At 47.2% G+C, this 19,084-nt stretch overlaps 1 protein-coding gene across 20 annotated transcripts in view; it reads left to right on the top strand.

The window, feature by feature from the left end:
- MACF1 (microtubule actin crosslinking factor 1) overlaps positions 1-19,084 on the top strand; it is a 292,907-nt gene that overhangs the window by 100,811 nt on the left and 173,012 nt on the right. For 3 of the 20 annotated variants that reach the window (XM_035119735.3, XM_060275852.2, XM_060275851.2), the window contains exon 1: positions 6,726-7,952. The exons of 11 other annotated variants lie outside the window; for them this stretch is intronic. In XM_035119735.3, the coding sequence (XP_034975626.3) occupies positions 6,840-7,952 (1,113 nt within the window). In that variant the 5' untranslated portion in view covers positions 6,726-6,839. Of the gene's footprint in view, positions 1-6,723; positions 7,953-19,084 lie in introns of those variants that run through there. 6 more of the 20 variants (XM_088672211.1, XM_088672213.1, XM_088672212.1 and 3 more) reach the window with 4 other exon arrangements.

The following is a 19,084-nucleotide window of genomic DNA, read 5'->3' on the forward strand; positions in this document are numbered from 1 at the left end:
CTGGACTGGCACAGCCCCAGGACGCGCAAAGATGCCCAACGCCTACTAGGCTTCGCTAACTTCTACAGGAAGTTCATCAAGAACTTCTCTCGTGTCACGGCTCCTATCACCGACTGCCTGAGAGGCAAGCAGAAGTTCCGGTGGACACCGGAGGCGCTAGCAGCGTTCGAAAGCCTCAAAAGGGTGTTCGCTTCAGACCAGCACCTGTTCCACGTGGTGCAGGATGCGCCCCTATGCCTGGAGACAGATGCTTCAGACAAGGCTTTGGGAGCGATTCTGTTGCAACTGGACGCCAACAGAGAGTGGAGACCCTGTGCCTTCTTCTCCAGGAAGCTGACCCAGCCAGAACGCAACTACACAGTGTTTGATAGGGAACTTCTCGCGATCCACGCTGCGTTCCAGCACTGGCGACACTTCCTGGTGGGCGCCAAGCACCCCATCCAGGTGTGCACAGACCACAAGAACCTGGAGTTCTGGAGAACTGCCAGGGTGCTCAACCAGCGGCAGATACGGTGGGCAGAGTTCTTCTCGAACTTCAACTTCTCCATCCACTACATCCCGGGGGAGCAGAATGTCAGGGCGGATGCCCTATCCCGCAAGCCAGAGTACATGGAGGAGGAGTTGCCACCAGCACCCAGGCACATTTCCCCCCCATCAGCATGGTCCTGCGGAGCAGCAGTGGTGAGCGAGGCAGAACTCACAGCACTGACAGCAGCTGATGAATTTGCCACCCGCATCTTCAGAGAACTGAGAGGGGGGAGGGAGCAGGCAAAAGACTTCACAGACCGCAGGGGGCTGCTTTTCTACAAGGGTGCACTGTACCTGCCCACCACCCAGCTTAGACGTAAGGTCCTCAAGCAGATGCACGACAACCCAACGGCGGGTCATTTTGGAAGGGACAAAACCGCTCACCTAGTCATGAGACACTTCTGGTGGCCAGGGGTGCGGGAAGATGTCAGAGACTATGTACGGGGCTGTGACACCTGCCAACGAGCAAAGGTGGTCAGAGCAGCACCAGCAGGGTTGCTGGAGCCATTAGCCACCCCGCACAGGCCGTGGGAAGTAGTGTCAATGGACTTCATCACAGACCGGCCGTCGTCCAGGGGCAAGACCGCAGTGTTGGTGGTGGTGGACCTTATGTCCAAAATGTGCCATTTTATACCGTGTGCCAGGGCGGTCTCTGCAGAAGAGACAGCCAAACTGTTTGTTGACCACGTATTCAGATTGCATGGATTACCTTTAAGGGTTATTTCGGATAGAGGCCGCCAATTTGTTTCCAGGTTCTGGAGGCGGCTCATGAACCTCCTGCAGGTGGAGGTTAGCTTGTCGACGGCTCGGCACCCGCAGACCAATGGACAGGCACAGAGGGTCAACGCCATTCTGCAGCAGTACCTGAGATGCTACGTCAGCCAGAGGCAAACGGACTGGGTGGATCGCCTGCCACTGGCAGAATTTGCCTACAACAATGCGGTGCACGTCTCCACAGGGGTGCCGCCCTTTAAGGCCAACTACGGGCGCGACCTCAGATCTTTCCCGGAGAGGGAGGGGGAGGAGGAGGAGGAGGGCCCGCAGGCAGAGGATTGGGCAGAGGAGCTGGAGACGGTGCACCAGCAGCTCAGAGAACACTTGGAGAGGGCCAAGGAAGCGTACAAAAAGGGGGCAGATCGCCACAGGCGACCGGGGGAGGTCATCAGGGTGGGGGACAAGGTTTGGTTGTCCTCGGAGGGCCTTCCCACCAGAGGGAGGTGCAAGAAGCTGGCACCCAGAAGGTTGGGCCCTTTCACGGTCACGCAGCAGGTAAACCCGGTGGCATACAGGCTGGCACTGCCAGAGGACATGAGGGTGCATCCAGTGTTTCATAGATCGCTGCTGTCGCCGTACAGGGAAAGCAGCAGGCTCCGAGGCAGCGAACAAACCCCCGAGGGAGGGGGGGAGAGGGAAGGCAGGGAGCAACTCAATGAGGCCACGGCCATCCTTGATTCACGGAGAGGGGTGGGGGGCCTGGAGTACCTCATGGCATGGGAGGATGCTCCACCGTCACAGAATGAATGGGTCCCAGCCACTCAGATACAGGAGGAATTCCTGGTAGAAGAATTTCACGCCCTCTTTCCCCACAGACCCAAGCCCTGGCACATGGAAAGGGAGGGGGAGGGGGAGGAAGCACGGGAGAGCAGTTCACCATGGCGCTGGGAAGCGGAGTTTGAGGAACCAGAGGACGAGGTATGGGCGTCACCGAGATCCACCCAGTCAGAGGAAGAAGCAGATTGGCAGAACATTTTTACCCCCACCAGCTCTGACGCCACGGACTTTTTAGGATTCCCGTCCTCCCAGGCGGAAGGGGGGGCTCGCAGGACTGGGGGGAGGTGTTCACACCAACGGGCTCGGAAAGTACTGAGTTCTTAGGCTTCCAGTCGTCACCGACACCTGGGGGGGACCTGGGGAGGGGAGAAGGGGAGCTTGGGAGGGGGGTGGATGTGAGGGACAGGGGATATCGCGAAGTCCCTCCCCTCCTGAGTTCAAGCCCATCCCCGAGCACAGGGGAAAGCAGAGAGAGTTCCGATTCCAGTGGGGAAGCAGGAAGTCGTGTCCGAGGCTCAGGCAAGGTAGAGGAGCCAGGGTACCAGGTGGGACAGGAAGGGGCAAATAAGGGGGGAGACCCATCCCCCCAACTCCGGAATTACGCAGAAAGAGGAGGGGAAAGAGGATGGGTCTGCCAAAGCTTTTGTGTTGGAGAAAGACGCGCCAAAAGCCATTCGGAGGTTCTGAACCCGACTGAACACCTAGCTCCGTGTATATAGCAATGACTTCAGCACTGTAAATACGCAGCACCAATAAAAGAATAAAATGCAGAGCTGTGTAGAGTCGTTACTCTGAAGTAGCCCGCTCCGGCCACTGTGACATAAATTTTATGAAACAAAGAAATAAAATAAAATAAATAAGCAGCTCTCTTGCCCACTTCCCTTTGGCCCTACCCGTTATATTTTTATTTCTGGGCTGGGCTGAGTAGAGTGAATAAGGAAGGGCGACTGGAAGGATGGGATTGATATTACCGTGTTTCTCATATTATAAGACATGTCTTATATTTATTTTTTCCTCAAAAAAACACACTATGGCTTATTTTCAAGGGATGTCTTATTTTTTTCCTCCTCCTCCTGCCGCGGCCGGCATTGCTGCTGCGCCTATCACTATGTCTTATTTTCAGGGTATGGCTTATATTCCTTGAATGCTTAAAAATCCTGCTATGGCTTATTTTATGGGTATGTCTTAAAATATGAGAAACAGGGTATTATCATTATTATTATTATATCCTATCTTTTACCCCAGACCAGGTCTCAAGGTGGCTTATAGATAAAAATGCACAATAGAGATAAAATACAATAAAGCTAAAATCGTATAAAAGATAATCATTAAAAAGTAATTATACATATTATAGGTATTATAGTATATTTTATAGGTATTTCTTAATTGCCCTGTTGTGACAGGTTATTGTGACCCATATTCTGCTGATGTTTCACTATTGTTGTGATTATTGAGGCTATTTAGTTGTTTCTCTCCCCCCCCCCTGTAAGTTACCTGGATACTTTTTGGATTAGGTGATTAATACATCACATCAAGCAAGTAGCAAATCTGTGCCCCCAGACATGGAATTTGCCATGTAACTTCTCATATTTACCATTTGGTGCCCACAACAATGAAAGTGACACTTAAAATATGGGCTCCTAATGCTAATGCACGTTGCTGTGTCCCTGCAAGCTAGATGCACATGATAAGTGATTCTTCACATTGTTGAAGCTCTTGTTCATTTTGGTGTATGGCTTTTGGTATATTTATCTAGTTTTGCTCTGTCCACACCACATGATAAGAGCTGCCTTGGCTGGGAAGATCCAATTCACCTGAATGACCACCTGAAATTTGGCACATAATGCACTGAAAGCTTTGTGGGGTGGGTGGTACCATTTTATCACTCCATTTATTTATTTGAATCATTCTCTTTAAAATTAGTGCTAACACTTTTCTGGCTTTTTTCTTTTCTTTTAATAGTGAAATACCACTTAAATAAGAGTACTAGAACACTACAGTAATGGTAATTATAAAAAAGGAGACGATAAAAACCCCCACCTTTCCAGTCATTGTCTTTCTAGCCATTGTGGTTAGCAATTGTGACTAGAAAGTCTCCCATCCTCCTTAAGAAAAAAAAAGCAGTATAGGATTATAGTATTACTCAACTATAGCACACTTTCATTTACATGGAATTTCATTAATATTTTAAAATATTTATAGCAGGAGAAGCATGTTAGTGCCAATGAAAAGATCAATAAAACAAATAAACAGGGTGATTAAACTTGGTGGTGGGTGCTATTTTAAGTGTAGCCTTCTTCAGCCTGGTGCCCTCCAACTGCTTTAGACTGCAGTTCCTGTGGCTGGTGGAAGTTGAATGTGCTGGAGGTGAATGTGCTGAGCTGTGGTAGATTCATGTCTCCTTTAAGTCACTGCCCACATCAAAATCCCACCCTTTAAAAAAGACAGAAGAGGATCACTAGGGTATTTTGCTTATGCCGAGCTCGTGCTTCTGTTCTGGAAACTCACTATGGATTTTCTGTCGTCTGAGGGTGCATCCAGATGGGCTTTTTTGTGGAATGGGTGTTCCTCATGCATGCCAGTTATACCCAGCACAATGTTGTTGTATCAAATGACAGCTCATATCTGTGCCCCCCCATCCCATTTAACCTAGATTTACTGGAAATTTGATAAGTTAATGGTCTGTTGTCTACAGAACATTTGCTATATCTCAAATGGCCTGTTGATAAATTAAGCACCTACCTGGTAGCACACTAAGAAATGGCGGATGAACCAGAAAGAAAATGCAGGGTGACAATCACCAGGATTGTGGCATAGTGTGCATGCTCCGTAAAAAATGATTGACTGACACATGGCAAGTCTGCACATCACTTAGTGTGGAAGCACTCTTGACAGACATATAGGTGTCCCCCCCCCCCACTTATACGCAATCAACTACTTCATGACCGTGTATATGTGTGATGCTGGGTAATAATAAAATGATTTAATTAAACCTGGAAATGGTGGGAGAGAGCTGGAGATTCCTCAAGGCTTGTGTGGACATCAGTGAGGGCTGAGGAAGCTCCAAAGAAACTGGAGGCGCAGCCGAGCTTTGCTTAGGCTGCTCAGCCTCCCTGCCTAACAGCTGTTGCGCTCTGTTGCGCAGCCGCTGCTGCCACTTTCCCGTGCATCCTCCAACCTCCAGATGGCCCCAGAGCTTTAATTCTAGTTGTGGATATTTTTGGATCCAGTATTTTTGATACCGATTGAATGTAACCACTGCAGAAGTGGGGGGACACCTGTAGACTTTCAAAACTAGGGCAGAGACTGATATGAGGCCTCCTTCCTCATATTTAATTTACCACTTAACTCTCACAAGTGGTAAATTTCTAAAGCGATAGGTGCTGGAATTGTACATTCTGTCCCAGAAGGCATTCCCCCCTAATCTTAGTGTATTTATTTATTTAAAACATTTATTTGCTGCTTAATATTTGAGAATATCGTAGCAGAGTAAAGAAGACTAGCAGCAGCAACAGCAGCAATAGTAAAATACAACCATACTCTTTCTAATATCCACAGTGATCAAACAAACGCATCAACCACCATCAGTCATCAGAGAATGCTTGGGGAAAATAGGGAGGTAGGAAGGTGTTTAGCATGTGCCAAAAGGATAAAGCATAGTTCTGCAGGGGATGTTGTGCATTTTGGGGATGGGGTGTATTTACTCAGTAGGTGAAACTGAAATGGCTGTCCTGACTGGGGCTAATGGGCGTTGTAGTCCAGAATATGTGGAGGACACCAATTTGTTGAAACCTGGTGCAATGGATGCTGCTTTGATTATCCAGGGACACCTGCTTATTAAACAGTCAGCATCCCTCCTTGACTTCTAGACATCCCAAAAACCTTAGCTTCATATTCACGATCGAGGGAGATTGTAAAATAATGTTTACCATGTGATTTTCAGGGATAGATGCAAGTTTCAAATGCCTGGATATCAAATATTATAGGTGTAACTGAGCTGGAGAGTCCCCCCACCCCCCAAACACCTCTTTCCAGCTTTCGTAAGGTTTATCTCCACAAATCCTTTGGTTGTTATTGCCCAGGTTTCTCTTTTCTGTATCGAACGCAGCAGCAGCAGCTCTGGGCATTCTCTTAGTATGCACAGTGTGTTTGTCTCCTCCTGGGATTTTTCTTTTTATGTCTCTCTGCCCTCCTTCTTTAAATGCTACCTTCTCTCAGCTCAACATCTTTGTTGTTGCTGCTGTTTTGCCTTTTCTGCTTCCTTTTTTAAAATAAAACAAAAAACTTTGCTCCCTGATTTCCATCTATCTGTCTTCGTGCCACACCCCTCACCAGCTTCTCCCCCTCCCTCCCTCCCTCCTGCTGCCACCTCCCAGCCTCTGTCTGGCTCTCCGCTTTCTGCTTTCTGTTTGCCTTACGGAGGGTAGCACTCCCATTACCTCATATTTGGAGAGAGGAAGCTGCAGCCAATCCGGGCTCCGTCTGCTTTTAGGTCAAGTGATTTCTGAACTGCAGTGAGATGCTTCGAATGTGTCTTCCTCCAGCTCCCAGCCTTGTAAGATGGCTGTCTGAAAAACGGCAGCAGCTAGAAAGGGAGAATCTTGGTTTCTCTCTGTGTGTGTATGTATGAGTGTGCCTGCAGTAGTGGGTTTTTTTAAAAAAAAATGTGCATCTAATCTGATGAAGCGGCGGTCAGGATTTATCCAGGAGCCTGGTGCCAGCTTAGCTGCATTGTCACTGGTGTCTTGCGCACCAGGGAGATGGGGAATACTCTGGGTTGTGTTAAAGAGCCGAAAGATCAAGCTGGGGAGACAGGGAATGCTCCCCTCTCCCCCAGAAGGAAAGCCCGCTTCAAACGGAAGAAGAAGGGGAAAAAGAGGACGGTGCCAGAAAGCGCTAATCCGGTGGCAGAGGGACCTTCTGCAGGGACTGAAATTGCTGAAGAGGAGGCAGTGGCAGTGAAGTTCAGAGCCTCTTCCCTGCAGGAGGAGGACGGAGAAGACCTTGCCGAGGGCTTACATCGAAGCCTTGCCCCATATGGGGAGGCTTGCCCCACTTTGGAGCCAGAGGGGCTGGAGCAAGGGCATGTTGTGCAGGTGAGGGAGAGGTTCCAAGGGAAGCTTGAGAAAGCTGACCTAGTGACAGAAAATGCCTCCTCTGTCTGTGGGAGCCCAGGGGACTTTCTGGAGGAGGGCACCACCGTCATTGCCCGCCTGTTCGACAACCCAGCAGAGCAAAACCGTGAGAAGGTGGCGAGTCAGCTGGTTGCCTTTCAGAGGCTGGGATCTGGCAACAGCCGAGCCATTCTGGTGCCTTTGCAAAGGGAGGCTTTGCGTAAAGGACCCACAGAGAGTGACACGGGCACTGTGGTGGTGTGCAGGTCTTGGGAGCAACCAAAGTTGGAAACTCCAGCAACTGTGGTGGAAGAGTCTCATGGGACCTGGGACAGTGAGGAAGGGAACGAAAGTTTATCAAGTGCCACATGGGCTGCTTCTTGGACTGTGGAGAAGGGCACAATCTCGGAGCTGTCCACCCCATCGCCTTTGGTGGATCAGGTGGAGACGGACGGCACAGAGAAGCCTCAGCGGACACCATTTTTGAAAGAACCACCTGTTGGCAAGGGAGGGGACAACACCTGGGTGAAATTGCCTCCCTCCCAAAGCAAGTCTTCCTTCAGTGGGTCAACCTCCAGCACCTTCCTGCACTCCTCAGGATATGGGAGTGACTCAACCCACCACCAGCAAGTCAAGATGCCAGGGACTGAGAGGACCTCTCTGTTGCTCTGTGGAGGCGGCCCCACTTCCTCTTGGGGAGGAGAAGGCCCTAAATGGCAGATGACTGCAAAGGAGAAGATTAGCCCAGCTGAAAGAGGGGTCAGTGTGGGTTTATTTTCTCTTCCTCTTTGGGATCTGGGAGGGTTATGCGTGCCAGGAGCAGCAGTCTTACATGGTGGTACTTCCTGATGGGAAAAGCCCTGGGACTTGAGTTGTCCTGGAAGCCACACCCCCTGGTCTTGGGAGCCCCACCCCCTAGGCTTGTAAACAGGCTGCTTTGCCTGGGGTTTGTAAAAATTGCTTCCAAATGAGCAGACAGGGCAGCCTTTGTATATTGGAAGAGATCCCACCATTCCACCCACTGCTCTGGCCATCAGTGATGCATAATTTTAAAAATGTAGGTTAATAAAGGAAGTCGTGGACTAAGTTGCAAAGCTGTTCCAATTCCCAGCTGCCTAGAATTGGTTGTAGGTGATAAGTGTTGAGGGAAACCAGTAAGTGTTAAGGAAAATGTACTCCATACATGTGCAGGGGAGCTCTTTTGTCTCTTTTGTTTAGTCCCAGAGTTCAGACCTGGTGTGGGAAAGGAGACTCTGGCTCAGATTAATCCCCCTGCCTCTCCCGGGGTTTGTAGATTTGTACCTTTATTGTAATGTATAAAAGAATATTCCCAGCACTGCCTTTGGCTCCTCTACTTGGGTGCCTGTTTGTTATCTCTCTCTGGTGCTTTGTGGGTTTCCAGAATGATACTGAGTCTCAAGCCTATTTGAAGTACTGTACACACTTTGTGTCCTCTTTCCTCAGCCCATATGCAACATAATTTAACTTGGCGAGGAGGGAAATGAACTCTGCATGTACTCAGTAGTGCTCCTGCCTCTGCTACTACCTCACAGATTATGGGGCTAAATCCAGAATGAGCAGGCGAACTTTTTAAAATCAGGCAAGAGTTGCTGTTTTGCTGATAGACCCTTTTGGTGCATTTCTGTTTTGTAAACAAACTAAAAAAAGCTAAGACCGGGCGGGAATTGAACTTGCCTGGTTTGGCGTTGGAGCCCTTCTGTGATGCAGGCAAAGGTCAAGGATTTTTGGTTCTTCTTTAAGCAGTAATTGTTTTTTATGTAGCCAGAAAGACTGCTTACATAGTTCCAATGTCATCCTTGGTCCAGGTTTCCTCTTTGAGGTGTGGGTGTGTGCACATGTACATGGGCTTCCACCAGGAAACACGCTCCTGTTTCATTTGTTAACATGTATTTTGGCTGTCAAAACTCTACTCTGCATAGTAGTTGCCAATTTATAATGGTGTGCACCTGGGGAGAGGGAAGGGATGTTGGATTTCAAGGCATTGTGTCAGGGCCTGGGGGGAAATGGGTTAGGGGGCAGGCAAGCCCTAAAACTGCACCAAGATCTGCCATAAAATGCCCAAGCAATTTGGCATGGACATTTCAACGATGATGTCATTATAGAAGAGGAAACCAGGTCATATATCTCTTATTAGATGTCTCTGGAATTTTAATGTTAAAAGCAATTATTGTAGGACAGGGGCTGTCTACTAATGCAGTGTGATGGGGGACAGATGGAGCTGGCAGTTCTCAAGCCTCTTCGGTCACCATAATTTACCTAAATGCTCAGGAGTTCTCTAAAATGAGAGGCACCAGATATGAACCCCATTGAACTCCCATCCCTCTCCACCCTGCATGGAATTGGGAAACCTTTTCACTTTATAATTACTGATCATTTGCAGTGGTGTCCAAACATTTTTCAAAGAGGGCCAGATTTGATGAAGTGAAGGGCCATGAGGGCCAACCAAAGGTTTTTGGTTGTTGTTTTTTTGAAAGGGTTTCACCCCAGGAAATAAACTGCCAGATTAGGCCCCTGAAATGGACTTTGGACATGCCTGGTTTACAGGATGGGTTGTAGTTATTCTGTGGTGAGGGGTGGGCACTCTGTACATGCCCAAATCACACTTCTCTTTGTATGTCATTGATTTGCATTTTGCTACTAGGAATCAATTCAGAGGTGAGCAATTTTCAAATATTGCCCAACAATATTTTGGTACATAATTTGGTTGGTTGTTGTTGTTTTTTTTGTACCTCTCCCATCACTGCTCCTGCGGTGAGACTTCAGCATGGAATGGGACTGGACTTTTTTTTTCAGGAGCTCAACATGATGTGTAGGTTGGTGGGGAGTTCTTGTCTGTTCATTTCTCTCCTTGCAAGCGAACTGGAAGGCATTCTCGGAAGAGCAGTACAGACGACAGAAGGGTTGTGGAGCACTTTTGGCAAGGGAGAAGAAGCACAGGGAACTGGATGTATTTAGCATTTATATCCTTTCACCCAAAGGTCACAGGACAGGCCCCAACACAATACATTATACAATCATATGCCCCTCATATATAACTCACTAACAAAAGTTTCTTAAATGGAGTACTTCATCCAAGTAAAAGATTACCTCTCATATGTGAAGAAACATTTATTTTAGCAGAGAGAAGTTTAAGTGGGGAACAAAATAGCAGTTTCCAAGTGCTTACAAAAGCAGCCATAAAGTAGATGGAGAACAGCTGTTTACTGGAGATGGCCAAGAACCTGTTGGTTCTACAGCTCTACAAAGCAGTCAGGATTTTACTGTCAGCAAGCAGTTTCTTGTGCAAGGCTAAAAGCCCAACCAACATAGTGGCCCAGGGTAGCCCATGCAGACTTGGCTACAAGCAGAAAGCTGGGTGTCACTAACCCCTGGTACACACACAGCACACACCCCTATGTGTGCAAATGTTTCTGGTCCCCCAATACCCCACCAGTTTGGGAGGTGGCAAAAAGAAAGAAAAATCAAAGTAGATGCAGCCCTGGGGTGAGCAGAGGGACACATCTTTCGACCCAGCATCTTGATGGGCATGCAAACTGGCCATCAGATTGATCATGTTATGAGTGGGGAGGTGGCAAGAAGCCTCCCTCCTAAGATGATCTGCATGGATCATTTGAGGAAGGTGATGTGTGCATGTGTGAAAATGTTGGACTACAGCCCCCATCAGCCCTTGCCAGCATTACCAGTGGTCAGGGATTGTGGGAGTTGTATTCCAGCAACTATTTATTTATTTCAGAACATTTACATACCACCGAATCACTTAATTGTAGAGTTGGAAAGGTCCCTGAGGGTCATTTAGACGAATCCCCTGCAGTGAGGGAACCTCAAATATTACATACCGCTTGATCGCAATAACATTTGGAGGATACTATGTTAGCTAACCCTGCCATACTCTAAATTTATTCAGATCAAATAACACAGTACTTGGGCAACAACTGATTTGCATTGGGGTTACATTCTGGACCCCCATGTGTGCCAGCAGGGCCCTCACAAGCCCTCTCAGTTCTGCCCCCTCTTTCACCCCCTTTTGTGACATTTTTGGGGTCACTTCTGGGTTTGACACAATGCACGCATGCATGGTTGTGCACATATCAGACATGCCTAAAACTGTCACAGGCTGTGGTGTTCTAACACTTTTCATTCCACAAAGTTTCAAAGCAGTAGCCATCTTCGTATCAGTTTGTTTTGTGGTTGTCCTGCCTTTGCATGCTTAGGCATTTTAGTTTCAACATAATTGCAGCATTGCAGATCCTGTAAAACCAATCGAACAAAGAGGGAGCTACATACACCTTCAGATAGTTTGCAGCTGATAGTTTAGCAGCTGTTAATATAGAAACCACTTCAATGTTGCCCATCTCAGCAACTCTGCTTCCAGGTGGGTGCCTCCTAATGCAACCCAACCGTTGCTATTACATGTGGAGCTACAAGAGCAATTTCAATGGACTTTTCCACGGTGTTGGAAGATCTTCCACTTATTTACTGTATACATCCTGCTATATGCTGTCCACACTACAAATTATTTTAATAATCACTAAAACGTGTTTAGTACAATGCCATATTACAATATCACTGCATGCTGCAGTACTTGGTGGTACAGTGCTGTATCCTACATAAAAAAAAAGTTAGAAAAGCATTTTAGCAATAATTAAGAGATCAGTTGAAAACACATGCAAGAATACTAAGCAAGTTCATGCCCCTAGGAAAAAAACACCTCAAAACCTCTGAAAAACAAGGGTTGGTAGGCTATTGGACAAAATAGTTTTTCTTCCTGATGCTGTTTGAATGTCAAGATCCAAAATAGTAATAATCATTTTAGAGTTCCGGTTGTGGGAAGCTGTCACACAAGACTACAGTACCTGCCACATGCAGTCAGTAGATGATTATGGGGAAATACTAGGATCCAGAGGATTTCCTAGTATTTTTGAGGAATTGGAAGATTCCTGGGTCCAGATAGGATTTGATGATAATATATACAATATGGTACCTTTTGTGGCTGTAAACCTAAAACCATGTGCCTAAAACTCAGCTTCATTCAACGCAGTAGAACTTACATCTGTGTAGGCATGTAATAGGATTGTGCTGTGTGCCATTTACAGTGTTTAACATTAGGGTCTATATGCTGTTCTCCAATCTGAGGATGATGATGATGATTACCCAGACCCTGTGATTATCAGCTGAGGCTCATCTTCGTGTGCCTCCTTCACAAGACGTCTGGAGGGTGGCAACACAAGAACAGGCACCTTTTTTTTTTGCAGTGGTTCCCCACTTGTAGAATGCTCTCCTGTTGTTACATATCTTTAGGCACCAGGCAAAAACATTCCTCTTCTCTCAGGCCTTTGCTAATTAAGGAACCAATAGCCTTTTAAACTGTGTGGGTGTTGTTTTTTATTGTTACTATGTTTTGCATTTTTGTATTGTAAACCGCCCTGTCAAAGCTGGAACTCAAGGCTGCTCACAAAAATTAAAACAAACACAAATAAAACACACTTAACTCAGAACATATAAAAGTTATAGTTTAAAAGTATATAAACTATTGTTGGAATTTTAAAAATGTTTTTAAAAACTGCAACCTATGCTGATAGGAAAAAAGAAAGTGTAGCATGCTATTATGGAGTCCTTTGCTTAAGAACATTCAGTTTCCCACAGCCTGCCAGAATAAAAAGTATTCTCCAGTCAGCAGGATGACAAGGAGGCAGCCAGTCTTGGAAGTTCCAAAGCCTGTGAGCAGCATTGTCCTCAGAGTTCTCTCCCACATAGAACAGGACCCGTTAACCAAAGTTTTTGCTAGATGGATGTGACTCAGTTTTAATAGTGTATGTGGATTAAGTCAGGTTATATATATTTTTAAGGTACTGTAATTGAAACACATGTTTAATCATTTTTCTCCACACTCCTCAGTATTGGCTTCCATGCTAGTCTTGTGCAGGGCCGTAGCTACTGGGAGGTGGGGGGAGGGGAGCCAGGTTTTTTTGTCCCAGGTGAAACCTCCGTAGGGACGCCATTGAAGCTCCCTGCCCCTCCCCCCCTGTGTATGTGCATATGCATGTGTGGGCAGTGTTAGAAACAGATATGAAGGCTAGGAGCTAAATGGCACCTTAAACATAGGTTATGGGCGCAACCACGGAGCGTCTAGGTACACTTTTTTATAACAAGAATACAAAGCTGAAAATGGGTGCAAATGTGTGTAGGGGAGTGCCAAATTGGGTCTTTGACCCAGGTGAAATAAAGGCTAGTTTCACCCCTGTCTTGTGGAAAACCCTCACAGCAGATAATGGTGGGGTTTTTTGTAGAGAAAGCTTGGAAGATAGATCTATTGTAGACCATTGAAGGCTCCCTCCTCCCATCTGGAGGTCTGGAGTCCTAGTTTTAAGGTGTGTTTGGTTCATATTTTGCTGTGCTGAGATGGGGACATTCTATTGATTCCCTGGGAGTGGCAGCTTTTTTTGCCTTCCTAGGGGAAGAGCATCATTCTCTTACTAAATACCTTTATAATCTTTCCCCCACTCAAGGTTTTATTTTATTTTTTTAATCTAGCATTTGCAAACTGCCAAATGTGTGTTCTCAGTTCTTTTCTCACCATCAATTCCTTTAAGCCTTCCTTCCTTTCTTGAATAATTCCAAGGGCAGACTCTTCTGCTGAGGAGGTGCCCCGCCCCTCAGTAAGCAGCACCACTCTGGAAGATGTCTTTGAAGCTTGTTAGAGAGGCGCAAGGGCAGCCATTAAATTATCATGATACTCCAATCTGAATTGGCATGAAAAGGCTGGGGGGCTGGAGGAGGGTTGGCGAAGGGAGCTGACGGTGAATGTCAAGCCAGGTTAACCAGACGCTGCCTCTGTATATTATATCTGCTATCTGGCTGAGGTTGCTGTTATTCCAAAACATTGTGGAAATATCCCAGGGCTCAGCAACATTTTATGTCTGTCTAATTTTATTTTAGCTCAACAGTGGTGCCTAGGAGGGTGATCAGCTGAGTGTCACTTAATTCCGTCACAAATGCTTCACCATGGTCTTTGGTGAAATGAGGCTTCATAGGCCTTGGCCAACCTGGTACTGCTCGGCTGGGGCTGATGGGAGCTATAGTCCAGAATAGGGATGGGGAGAAAAATCAGTTTTGTTAGGATTTTAGAGCAAATCTACCTAATTCACACTTCCCAAAACAATACATGGACCAAAATACAGCTACCTATCAAAATTATTATTTTTAAAAAAGAATACATTCCGAAGGCTTGTTCTTTGGGAGAATAAGGCTCCCTGAAGCTAGATAAGGCTTCTGAAATAAGGCAGTTGGATACTGTAGTACTCGTATTCGGTGGAAATTGGGAAAGGCTATTGCTATAGCAAGAAAGGCCAAGTGCAGAAGACATAATGCTTAACCCTGGTTAAGATCCTGAATATACGGTGGAATGATGATGCTGTAATGCAGAAGGTTCCTTTGGACTTTATTTGTTTTTTTGTTGCCCAGCCTATACTTGTGCACTTTGCACGCCCGAGGATTCATCTAGTCTTCTAAAGCAGGTGACAGAATCTGGTGTTACCTGGTATCTCTAGTTTTAGTGGGGAGTGCAGGTTCAACCATTCCAACTTGCTTCTGAATCACATGAGTAGCTGTTTCACAGTGTAGGTGTCTGAAATTTGGGGTCTCCCCAGTGTAAGTGTTATGGTCATGTGACCTTTGATTTTCCTTCAGGCCTGTGGCAGACTTTTGAGGGGGGTGAGAGGGGAGGCTTTCTGAGGAAAGACGTTTGACTGAGAAGAGCCATCTCTGAGGCAGTAGCTAGAAAAGATGGGCTTTTCTATGTGATAAGCATGCCCGTGTCTGGAGAGAGAGGGGGGCGGAGGAGGAGGGAAGCTGATGCACAGAATACAAATGGCAAAGCTGCCTTCCTTTGGCTGTGTGGAGCAGGGGGAGAGAGGCCTGCATTCCCAGCCATCTTCCTGGTCTCTTGTTTCCAAGACAAGATGCCACTGTAGCTGATCAGGTGTGGAAATAGGACATTGCAGGTGTCTCCTCTGGGGTGGGGGAGGGACCTGGGTCCACATTTGCTTCTGGGCAGGACAGAGCAACGAATGTGACACACACACCCTCTCTGTCTTGCATCTAGGCAAGCAAAGAGGCATTACCAGAGTTCAAAGGCACATTCGAGCTAGGCAAAAACACTTTAAAAAGGGTACAAAGCAGGGCTGGTGAGGGACATGGTCTTGGGGGCAGAAGGTGTTTTTGGGGAGGTGGTGTGATACAGAGACAGTCCTGCAGGCCAGGTAGAGTGGCTTGGCAGGGCACAATTGGCCTCTTTGGCAGAGTTTTAAAGAACTGAGTAGAATGTGACAATTCTCTCATTTTATCTTCCCAAACTGTCCCATGCTCAGGGCTAGGCTGTGGGTGTTGGTTTGAGGTGAGTCACGAGCCTGGCCAGTGGTAAGGACCAGTGAGTGAGGCAGGACTGACAGGCAAGCTAGAAGTTAGGAGGACCAAAGCATGATCAAGGATGCATGAGCAGAGCAAGGCTTTGTTGCTCAAGCAAGGCTCGGCTATACTGCTTCCTGCCCAGGGAGATCCAGTGGTGAGCCCTTGTGGTCGCAGTCTGTTCGGAAGGGTCTGCACAAGGAAGCCTGTCACCTATACTGTATTTCAATGGCTCAGAACATGGGGCAGCCAGTTACAGGATTACAGAAACTCCTGTCACCCATAAGACCGGCTAGACAGGAAATATATGATTTTCATAGGACCACCAACTGAGCTTTGTGGCTGGGTATGGATTTGAACTTGGATTTCCTCAGCCTGAGTTCCAAAATATTTATGCTGTGCTACACTACCTTGGAGACTATTAGTACACTGTGTGGTGTGGCGCCACAATCCCCCTAGCAGGATCTCATGCTGCTGTGATAATATTTAAACCCAGATTCAGATAGGTAGCCATGTTGGTCTGATGCAGTTGAAATTTATTTATTTATTTATTTAAATGTCCAGTAGCATCTTAGAAACCAACTAAGTTTGCTCTGGGTATAAGCTTTCGTGTGCATGCACACTTCTTCAGATACGATCTGGAGAATTGTGCATGCACACGAAAGCTTATACTCAGAACAAACTTGGTTGGTCTTTCAGGTGCTACTGGACATTTTTATTTATTTATTTAAACCCAGAAATAACCATATGGGACAAAGGAACATGGTGGGTGTTGCTGTCCTACTACTGTGCCTTCTGGAGTATGCAGGGCTGGTTGAGGAGCTTCACACCATGCCACAGAACACTTTCCCCCAAGCTAGTGTCCTCCTGGTATCTGGAACTACAGCTCTCATCAGCCCCAGCCACCACAGTCTTCAGTGGGAGTTGTGGTCCAAAACATCTGGAGGGGTAGCATGTTGGTGAAGGCAGTGTATGAACTGGCTGTGAGCTGTGGTGATCCAGGAATATATTCTTTACCTCCCCCCAATATGACTTGCGTGTGTCTCTTCTTCCACATATCTCTGGACTGTCACAAATTGGGACATGATATTGGGTTGCTGCCAGTCATTTTGGGATGTAGTGCTGAATGGGTTTTGCTTACTTAGAAATCCTGAGTGGTGGCGGTGGTGTTTTGACCTTCCCCCTTCAGGATAAAAGAGGCACTTGACATGTACACAGAGGAGATCTCATGATTCCATGCATTCCGCAGCCCCACAGGCCCTCAGGATCTTTTGTGTGCTGCAAAAGCCCAAAGTGGCCAAGAGACCATGAAGAAAGGACTGTGAAAACGGGGTAAGGAAGCCGCAGGTCTGAGCCTGGTTCTCCTGCAAGAACTGGGTCTTGCTCCTTCATTTCCTTACAGACACAGTGGCTGGTAACTCATATGCTATCACTGTCACAGTGATGGCAAGGGTTCCACAAGTGCACTCGCTGAATTGCCTGTGATGACCGTACCTGTTGGTCTGGTGAGTGCTGACCCCAGTGTAAAGTGGAGGGTTGGGGGCTCATCTCTGACCTCCTGCTGGACTTTGAAAGTCCTTGGAGAATTCTCACTGCTTTCATAAGTCCAAAGTGAGACGCTGGCCCTCCCTGAGGTAGAAGCATAGGTAGAGGTGGAGGTAACTGCTGGCTGGTTACTAAGCCCAGCTAAAATTTGTGTGCCCTTGAAAAAGGACAATTTTCTAGCAGATGCTAAATATCCTGAATTTGTTTCCCTTCCTCAAGCCCTCCTGTAGATTGCACTAGTGGTGGTGGGAGGGCCCTCACCATTCTAAATTATGGCACGTATTTCATTCCCACAGATGTGTTGATCTTGTGAAATTGGCATCCTTCTCTCAGCCAGCTCTTGCCTGCTTACAAAGTGTTCCTTTGATTAAGGAGTGGCAATCCAGCTCGCCGTGGAAAGAGCTGAGCCCCACCCTCTTTCCCAGCGCTCGTCTCATGCCTGAAGGTGTGCACGTTCCATCAAGTGCAAAAAGCATTCGGCAGCCCACTCCCCTCTCCCTCTCTCCCTTTTATTGGAAACTGGGTCACTGTGCCGTCACCATTCCTCTGAGTGTTCTTCCAGCCGCCTGCATCGATGAAGATGGGGCTTGGCTCCCAGACAGAAAAAGAATATGCATCTGGGGATTGGTAGGGTCTGATGGAAGCCTTGCAGCATATGGGGCAAAGGCCCAGGGAGCATTTCATGCTCTCTTGCTAAACTGCTCCCTTTCTGCTCTGGAGGCAATTCCCTCTTCCACCCACTGCATTGTGTTGCCAGCAAGCCTCTTTTGGCCCTCAAATGTTGTGACTTAAGCAGACCTCATAGGTTTAGCTAGCAGATAACCAAATGAAAATCGCCTTTTCGCTGCTTGCGAAAGCCAGTGTGGTGTAGTGGTTAAGAGCGGTAGACTCGTAATCTAGGGAACCGGGTTCGCGTCTCCGCTCCTCCACATGCAGCTGCTGGGTGACCTTGGGCTAGTCACACTTCTCTGAAGTCTCCCAGTCCCACCTACCTCACAGAGTGTTTGTTGTGGGGGAGGAAGGGAAAGGAGAATGTTTGCCGCTTTGAGACTCCTTTGGGTAGTGATAAAGCGGGATATCAAATCCAAACTCTTCTTCTCTTCTTGCTTCAGATCCCTTTTCCCACCTAGTCCTGCTTTCGTTGCTGAAGGAGAGTTAGAAGCATTGAGGATTAGTGGTACCCTGGCTTAGGAATTTCTAAGGGGGAATTAGCTGCGTCCAATGGAACTGGCAGCAAAATATCAGGCCCTGCTCTTAAATGAATGTGGTGCAGGCATAGTACAAAGGTAACACATAACCCTGGTTAACATACCAGGCATATCATGAAACCAGGGGCTCAGCCAGAGCCTGGATTTGAGGGCTTATGCCTGGCATTGGGACAGAGAGACAGAGTGGGTGTTGCTGGTGTCTCATCTATCCAGCTTTATCTGAGCCAGCAGATGTAGTTTCAGGGTTGAAGAACCAGGGATGATTCTTCTGGGGGACTTAAACATTCACACAAGGGTTACCTTGGTTCAGGGCTTCATGGCCATCATGGGTGAGCCTTAATACATTACTGCTCTATTGCATTTGGTATTGTGTGTGCTTGATCTGTGGTCCGCTATAGAGCAGGTGTGGAGTGATCTGCTATCAAGAGGGGGTGTTCAATAATTCTTTTGCCATGGCCAGAGCAGGGGAGGCTTGGCTTGACTTGGTGGCAGCACATCCTTCCTGCAGGACCATTATTATGGTCCACTTCTGGAGAATTAGATAATTAGAGGAATTCTTGAATGCTTTGGAGGACATGGCTGGTGGTCTTGCTGAGGCCCTGATACCACTATGGAAAGATGAGATGGGAAGGGCCATCCTTGTGATTGCTCTTAGTGCTGTAGAGCCTGTGAGGCTCTTTGGTCTTCTGGGAAACTATTAGCCAGTGCAGCAGG

The sequence above is a fragment of the Zootoca vivipara genome, chromosome 6 (genome assembly GCF_965207765.1).
Source record: "Zootoca vivipara chromosome 6, rZooViv2.hap1.1, whole genome shotgun sequence".
Classification (NCBI taxonomy): Eukaryota; Metazoa; Chordata; class Lepidosauria; order Squamata; family Lacertidae; genus Zootoca; species Zootoca vivipara.